This window comes from Lithobates pipiens, unplaced genomic scaffold (genome assembly GCF_037356315.1).
Source record: "Lithobates pipiens isolate NorthernLeopardFrog02 unplaced genomic scaffold, aLitPip1_a1.2 Scaffold_83, whole genome shotgun sequence".
NCBI classification, from domain to species: Eukaryota; Metazoa; Chordata; class Amphibia; order Anura; family Ranidae; genus Lithobates; species Lithobates pipiens.
Window position 1 is genome coordinate 426,755 of NW_027507907.1, and position 8,911 is coordinate 435,665.

General features: G+C 44.0%; 1 protein-coding gene across 3 annotated transcripts in view; it reads right to left on the reverse strand.

Moving 5' to 3' along the window:
* LOC143973519 (uncharacterized) overlaps nucleotides 1-8,545 on the reverse strand; it is a 115,219-nt gene extending 106,674 nt beyond the window's left edge. For 2 of the 3 annotated variants that reach the window (XM_077474437.1, XM_077474436.1), the window contains exons 1-3: nucleotides 8,392-8,545; nucleotides 3,801-3,874; nucleotides 2,399-2,416 (exon numbers count right to left, since the gene is read on the reverse strand). In XM_077474437.1, the coding sequence (XP_077330563.1) occupies nucleotides 2,399-2,416; nucleotides 3,801-3,874; nucleotides 8,392-8,399 (100 nt within the window). In that variant the 5' untranslated portion in view covers nucleotides 8,400-8,545. The remainder of the gene's footprint in view (nucleotides 1-2,398; nucleotides 2,417-3,800; nucleotides 3,875-8,391) is intronic. The other variant, XM_077474438.1, reaches the window with a different exon arrangement.
* Between the last annotated feature and the right edge of the window lie 366 nt (nucleotides 8,546-8,911).

Sequence of the window (8,911 nt, forward strand, 5' to 3'; positions counted from 1 at the left end):
GCCTTGGTAAGTCCTTGGGCCTTCCCCGCCCACGCAGAACACGAGTCAGAGGCTCTGATAGCCCATTGCTGATAGGTGTATGCTCTGGTGATAAGAGCATTTGTGGACTTACAAGAGAAGAAAGTACAAAGGGGGGTACTGGGGGTTGTAGGAAGGTTGGTAGACTCTCCGGAGCTCTGGTGGAGCTCCGGCGGAGGTGAAACTTTTCGAGGAACCATTCTTCCTCTCCGCTGGAATTGGCCTCTTCCGGGGATGACCACTCAAACAAATTGTCTAAGGACCTGTACTTTTTCAGTACCTGAGGTGACCCCCAATCCACAGCCCTTCGGGTCACCTGTGCTTGCGGCAGACAAAGTCCGGTTGTGAGAATGGCTAAGTAGTATTTGACTTCCTGCGGCACCGGTCCCAGACAGGTTAACTGGGCACCACAATGCCCATACCGTGCCCAAGCACTGACTCTGACTGTTTGGCTTCTGACATCCGGGACACAGCATACAGAGTCTTTCCATCCCTTCAATGACTCCTAGTGTCAGTCCTCTGGTGAGCTCTAACCGAATACTGGTGTCAATTAGGACCTGATCCTGCATGTCAGGTAACCGCTGCATGGCGGGTGTGCTCTGAACACCCTCTGCCATCTTCCTCCGCCTTGGGTGTGGTGCGTGGCATGTGGAACACTAGGATCTTCTCCTCCTGGGCATGGCTCCGCCCATTTACTTGTTGATTCATCACATGAGGAACTGTAGCACTACATTTTCCCGGTGCACTTCAGTGACACCTGGTGGCAGGCACTGTATAATTGCAGGCTATGGCAGGCTTCCTTAGTTCCCTTGCCTTGGGCTAGCCAACCCCGAGGCATCAAAATCAGGTGGATCCGCACCCCAGGCCATAGCCTTCCTGGGGGCTGATCAGGAGGACCAAGACCATGTAATCAGCACAGCATACTGGACCGGAACCCCGAACAACGTGACATCCGCATCTTAAATACCCCATCCCAGAGGGCACAGTGAGTGGGCCACTCCCACTGACCTGACTCAGAGAGAGAGTAAATTAAGCGCCCAACCAGAGTTACCATAGTTCCACACCTGCCACCAAAGACAGTGCCCCCTTGTGGCCAAGCTGAACATCTCACAGCCCAGTCAGACTGACACAGAAGTCAAATTTAGGCAAATAGACCCAAACCAAACTGCAGTTTGGGTAAAGTTACATTTTGAAAAACAAATAGCTCGTACTCTTCAGGAGCCCACCGCTACATACTCTACTGTAGAAAGTAAGACCTTATAAAAAGTGCTGACAAAAAAATGTCCCATATTTGTATTGTGACAGGTTATCTTTAAAAATTGCTTGTATTTAATCCATGCATTCAAAGGATATTTATTGATACATGGCAATTGTCCCAAAATACATACTCAACTCAATCACCTCTCTCTTTTGTCTAGGCAGTGGTTTTCAACCTCAGTCCTCAAGTACCCCCAACAGGCCATGTTTTGCAGGTTTTCCTTTATCTTTATCTAGGTGCTTTAAATCAGAGTCAATGGCTTGGTATTTTGGACAGTTATTTTATCTGAGAGAAATTCCCAAAACCCCTGTCTGGGGTACTTGAGGACTGAGGTTGAGAACCACTGGTCTATGGGACATATCCAGCTCTCTGTATTGGCTGATAGTGTGAAAAAGTACTATTGAGATGGGGATGGATATGGTGGGGGTTCAGGACATCCATAGAGAGGTAGATGGGCAAGGCTAATGGAAATCATTAAAGGAGAAGTCCAGCCTGGGCTCGTTTGGCTGGGCTTCTCCTATGGGTAGTTTTGCACTCCTGTGACATGTTTTCAGCATGCTGCTAACGGTGATAGTGCGCCTGTGCATGCGCCATAGACAGCTGGGACTGTCTTTTAGTAAATATCTCCTAAACCGTGTAGGTTTAGGAGATATTTCTTGGACCTTCAGGTAAGCCTTAATCTAGGCTTACCTGTAGGTCAAAGTGGTTTGTAAGGGTTTACAACCACTTTAAGAAGTATGGATTTGCCAGCTGCCTTGACTAATGGCAGTCTCAGCCTCTCAGAGAGCCGCTGAGACACTAAAATGCCTTCCACAGCTCAGCTCAGGCAACATCTCTCTGCTCGGGGAGATGAGAGAACCGAGTCATCGGCAGTGTTCGGTGGCTCGGTTCTCAGTGAAAAGGTGGTAGGGGGACAGATGCAGCAACAGGCCGATGCTGCATCCACCTAGGTATTTATGAATATATAAAAATAAAAAAAAAAACCCATACTTCTCTTTTAAGAATTTTGTTTAAATTGTAAAACATTTGTATGTATACGATTGTATCATCTAAACACTGAAAAAACATAAGGTTGTTATACATAATTTTCTAACAATATATATATGAAAGATGTGAACTTACCCAGCTGTCCGATCAGAGCTGTTAAAAGGAACAAGGAAAAAAAGTGTTATAAATGAGGCCTGTGGTCTATTTAAAATAAATGTTTCACAAACCTAGCCAATTCAAAACTGAACATATGAAGAAAAAAACACACATATGAGGAGATGACCTTCACTGAAAACTGATTATGTTAAAATGATCTCTACTATAGATCCAGAAATATCAGGAGTTGAATTTACGTGGCTATTTGCTTTGAAATACAAATTCCCCAAACCTGCCTCCCTTGTCTTCATCTTAATCCTTATATGATAAATTATCTCTTTATCTAATGGGAAAGCTGACAAATTAACAAAAAATGGTTTTAAAAAATGCATTTCTCTTATTTTACACATAAAAATTATTCATCACATTTTTTTCTATCCTCACTGTATTGCACAGCTGGCTTCAGCCATCAGCGTGTCTCTTTGTGTACGGCCAACATCTTTCGGGTTCGTGGGCTCTGGCACTGTGACTGGCCAAAGCCGCAAAGGCATCACTCCCGCGTATGCGTAGGAGCCGTCGTTCACGGCACAGGCTAGGAAGGAACGGCAAACATGGGCTGCTCCTTTAGAGCGCAAGGGCCAGTGATGTCATTGGCTGCATTCACTGGAAATATCTCCTAAACTGTACATGTTTAGAAGATATTTTCAACATCTATAGGTAAGCCTTATTATAGGCTTACCTATAGGTAAAAGTTTGCAAAGGAAGTTTACTTCCTCTTTAAATTGTGAATAATTGTGCAGTGTGGCTTCATTTAATTAGTAGTATATATTGAGCAGAATGGATGGCCATAGCTGTGCCTCCTGATAACATCCTATGAAAAAAGGTTACCAACTCTATTTTTAATGTCATACCATCCCTCTGTGGTCAGCACTTAATTAGCGCACATTTCATAATACGGCAGGAGAATACCTTAAATATGCTTCTCAGCTATGACAAACCATGAGTGAAGGAAGACGGCGTATGGCCTTTGATGGACTGGCCGGCACGACTGACAGATCCCAACTCTATCTACCTCTTATGGGAAGAGCTTCACCATAAGGTCAAAGAAAATAGAAACCCTAGGAAGAACTACAGGACATGTGGTTTGGAATTTCGACATATCAATAGTAACATTAAAAAAAAAAATGTAATTGCTGGGAATTATTTATTTTATTTTATTCCTCTAAAATCCAATGACCTGAAGAGTTCAATGAAATAAAATCGAGTGTTATCACGTTAAACAAGTCAATGCTACTTTGGGGAATAAATGTATACTTTAATTTATAATGAAAAAAATATTCGAATGACTCTAAACAATTACACTTTAGTGTATACAATAAATATATATTAAAAGACCTATGTAGGAAAATACATAGATAGTATTGAGAATTTGTATACTTACAGATGAGGATGATCTGAAATGGAAGTTGAAGGCCATACATCTCTCCACCCATATTACACAATGCTGGTTCTGTGCTGAAGAAAAATCCAACCAGTGTTGTTGTATATAGACAAATGTATTATGCATTTGGGTGCTTTCAGTTTGCACTTAAAATCATTTTCAGATGCTGCAGAGGTCCTTCACATCTAACTACCTTCTGAACCTCACCCACATCTAACTACCTTCTGAACCTCACCCACATCTAACTACCTTCTGAACCTCACCCACATCTAACTACCTTCTGAACCTCACCTACTTTACATTAAGTCAAGCTGTATTGAGCTGTTTCGTATTTACAAGGACTGAGAAAGCAGTTTTGAGGTGAATAAACGGCAGCGCCCAACAGGTCCTAATAGATATGATGAATCGGGTTGCATGGAGAGCTCAGCTGCAGCCAGCATAAAAGAGGAAGGAAGCAAAAGTGGTTTCAGGAAAGGCAGCGGACACAAAGGCTGAGATCATTCTTATCAGTTTTCACAATCTTTAACTCATAAACAACATTAAAAAACCCAACTAACTGCAACTCACGACAGTACTTCCACAACTTCCACAACTGTCCTTGATTTTGAGGGACTGTCCCTCATTTTGTACAAAGTCCCTCTCCCTCTCCCTCTCATTTGTCCCTCATTTTGGAATGATGTATATAGTTGTATATAAATTCCACTATTTATCTATCAAAAGGTGTTTTACTGTGCTAAACCTTTCATCAATTTCTAAATTGCTCATTTTAAAAGACAGTATAAAGGAATAGTAGTGGTCAAAAAAAAAGCACTTGCGGGTTTAACCAATCATTTTTTGTATAATTCTTCTTTAACCACTTCAATACCAGGCACCTTCACCCCCTTCCTGCCCAAGCCATTTTTTCGCTTTCAGCGCTGTCACACTTTGAATAACAATTGCGCAGTCATGTGACACTGTACCCAAATTAAATTGTTATAATTCTTTTCCCCACAAATAGAGCTTTCTTTTGGTGGTATTTGATCAGCTCTGCATTTTTTATTTCTTGCACTATAAAAAAATGCGCTTCTGGAAGAATGGTCAAACATTCCCATAGACACACTTCTAAACCTTGTGGACGGCCTTCCCAATAGAGTTGAAGCTGTTATAGCTGCAAAGGGTGGGCCAACTCAATATTGAACCCTACGGACTAAAACTGGGATGCCATAAAAGTTTATGTGCGTGTAAAGGCAGGCATCCTAACACTTTTGGTGATATAGTGTAGTGTGTTTGTATACATGTATGTATGTATGTATGTATGTATGTATGTATGTATGTATATAGCCTATCCCACACCCACCTAAAAACTGTCCCAGAGCCACCCCCATCAAATCATTCTCTGCAGCTATTACCTTTTGTACCACCACCCCCTCCCTTTAGAATGTAAGCTCTACGAGCAGGGCCCTCCTGTACCTTTTGTATTGTACTGTAATTGTGTTGTCCCCCCCTATACATTGTAAAGCGCTGCGTAAACTGTTGGCGCTATATAAATCGTGTTTATTAATAATAATAATAATAATAATGTATGTATGTGTGTGTGTGCATATGTATACATACATACATACATACATACTATGAGCATTTAACTCTACTGTAACTAGTGTCATTGGTAAAATGCTTGCTTTTTTTTGGTGTATTAAGATAATGAAACCTTATTTAAAGTGGTTGTAAACCCTTACAAACCACTTTGACCTACAGGTAAGCCTAGATTAAGGCTTACCTGTAGGTCCAAGCAATATCTCCTAATTTCTCCTAAACCTATATGGTTTAGGAGATATTTGCCCGAAAACAGGCGCACTGAGCGCGGCATTCTCAGCAACGGAGCTGCCGCGCGTGTCGGCTCCCGTGCTCATGCGCGGGAGTGACGTCATCACGGCTTCGCCGAATGACAGCGCATAGTAGTCCATTATGCTTTGCCTTCGCAGGGAATGAAAGAGGAAGTAAACTCATCAGGGTTTACTTCCTCTTTAAAATAGTCCTTTAAAATAAAAAGAATAAAACAAAATGCTTTTAGCCTTAAAGAAACCTCAAAGTTAGGCACGTGTCAGGAGTTTTTTTCAGCAATGAAAGGTATTGCTTTGCAAAGGAGACACAGGTGCAAAAAAATTCTCAGCGATAACAGCAAACTTTTAGACTGATTAGGCCTCAGATTATGATCCACATGGCAGGAGCTTTACTGAGACACAGCTACCAAAAAAATTCCTCAGGGAGAGAATGAAAATAGTCTTTCAATTAAGAGACCACTCTATGGTTAGTGCCAGTAGCTGTGTTTGGCTGCTGTGGCTTTAAACATCTACGCAAAGCCATGTTTAGGTTCTTGCTCTTGCAGGTTCTTGAAGAGATGGAAGCAGAGGATGGACATTGGTCAGAAGAGAGACCCCAGCTGCCTTCAGGAAGTGCAGCCAGTGGCGTCACTAGGGTTGGTGTCACCTGGTGCAGCAAAACATGGCTTCACCCCCCTGTCTATCCTGGCGAAATCCCTGCAGGCAGTGCATGGTCTAAGGGCACACCCCCAAACAGCCCCTGTAAATCATAGTATAGGGTGGTGTAGGGCAGGTTGGGGTGGTATAGGGCAGGTTAAGGTGGCATAGGACAGGTTGGGGGGGCATAGGACAGGTTGGAGTGGCATAGGACAGGTTGGGGTGGTATAGGACAGGTTGGGGTGGCATAGGACAGGTTTGGTGGTATAGGGCAGGTTTGGGTGGCATATGGAAGGTTGGGGTGGTATTGGACAGTTTGGGGTGGTATGAGGCAGGTTGGGGTGGTATAAGACAGGTTAGGGTGGTATAGGACAGGTTGGGGTGGTATAGAACAGGTTGGGGTGGTATAGGACAGGTTGGGTGGAATAGGACAGGTTGGGGTGGCATAGGACAGGTTGGGGTGGTATAGGACAGGTTGGGGTGGTATAGGACAGGTTGGGGTGGCATAGGACAGGTTGGGGTGGTATAGGGCAGGTTTGGATGGCATAGGGAAGGTTGGGGTGGTATAGGACAGGTTGGGTGGTATAAGGCAGGTTGGGGTGGTATAAGACAGGTTGGGTGGCATAGGACAGGTCGGGGTGCTATAGGACAGGTTGGGGTAGTATTTGGCAGGTTAGGGTGGTATAGGACAGGTTGGGTGGTATAGGACAGGTTGGGGTGGCATAGGACAGGTTGGGGTGGTATTGGGCAGGTTGGGGTGGTATAGGACAGGTTGGGATGGTATTGGGCAGGTTGGGGTGGTATAGGACAGGTTGGGGTAGCATAGGACAGATTGGGGTGGCATAGGACAGGTTGGGTGGTATAGGGCAGGTTTGGGTGGCATAGGGAAAGTTGGGGTGGTATAGGACAGGTTGGGGTGGTATAAGGAAGATTGGAGTGTCATAGGACAGGTTAGGGTGGTATAGGACAGGTTTGGGTGGTATATGACAGGTTGGGTGGTATTGGGAAGGTTGGGGTGGTATAGGACAGGTTGGGGTGGTATAGGGTAAGTTTGGGTGGCATAGGGAAGGTTGGGGTGGTATAGGACAGGTTGGGGTGGTATAAGGCAGGTTGGGGTTGTATAAGGCAGGTTGGGGTGGCATAGGACAGGTTGGGGTGCTATAGGACAGGTTGGGGTGGTATTGGGCAGGTTGGGGTGGTATAGGACAGGTTGGGTGGTATAGGACAGGTTGGGGTGGTATAGGACAGGTTGGGGGGGCATAGGACAGGTTGGGGTGGCATAGGACAGGTTGTGTGGTATAGGGCAGGTTTGGGTGGCATAGGGAAGGTTGGGGTGGTATAGGACAGGTTGGGGTGGTATAAGGCAGGTTGGGGTGGCATAGGACAGGTTGGGGTGGTATAGGAGAGGTTGGGGTGGTATAGGACATGTTGGGGTGGTATTGGGCAGGTTGGGGTGGTATTGGGCAGGTTGGGGTGGTATAGGACAGGTTGGGGTGGCATAGGACAGATTGGGGTGGCATAGGACAGGTTGGGTGGTATAGGGCAGGTTTCGGTGGCATAGGGAAGGTTGGGGTGGTATAGGACAGGTTGGAGTGGTATAAAGCAGGTTGGAGTGGCATAGGACAGGTTAGGATGGTATAGGACAGGTTGGGGTGGTCATCCCATTATCTTCTTCTTTGCCAGAAGAGAATATGGATTGTTCATCACTCAAATCTTCTACCTGCTCCAAGTCTGCTAGGGTATTGTTGTATAATTCGGTGGACATATCAATTTGTGGGGCTTTGGCTGAATTAACAGATAAAAAGGTGTAGGAGGAAGGGTTGGACGGAAAAGAAAGTGCATTGGTAGCGCTGGCAGACAAGGTTTTGGCACTTGGTGTCAACTTTCTACTGGGTGCTCCGTGGCTTTATTGGTCAATTTCTTTGGGAAACATAGACGCATGTTCCAGTGGCTACCATAAACATTTTGAATTTCTCATGACTTTTTGTTCTGATAACAATGCTAAAGACAGAAATGGTCAATCTCTTGTACTACATTGTACTAATGCTATTCTATACTATACTATCCTATACCTTTCTCAAAATACTCAGAATCTAGGGTGAGCAGAGTAAGCAATGCACATACAAATATCATACCTGGTCATGTAATAAGATGTCTGCAAATCCTACAGATCTTCTTAATGTTGATCTCCTTTAAAGATGAATAAATATTGATAAAGACTGGAACCTGTTATCCCGAGTAATGACATCTCAGCAAAAGAGATCCTGACCGAGCAGAATGATAATGAGAGCCTATGTGCCAATGCCCCTATAGCCTTCCTGTTTTGTGATACATTATCATGTGTTTTTTTTTTTTGCACTTATGGGGAAGTGACGATTCTTAGTTAAAATAAACCACATTCTGGCGTCATTTACAGTACTGTATGTACGTCTGGAAACTGATCTTCTAGTGAGTTTACAGATCGTCCACATGGTGGCCATGCACATATTGACTTAAAGAAAAAAAAAAAAGAATAAATAACGATTTTGTGTAAATTTTATTTTAATTTTAAATCTACAAGTTTATTTACTGAATTTCTTAACCACTTCAATACTGGGCATTTTCACCCCCTTCCTTCCCAGGCCAATTTTCAGCGCTGTCGCACTTTGAATGTCA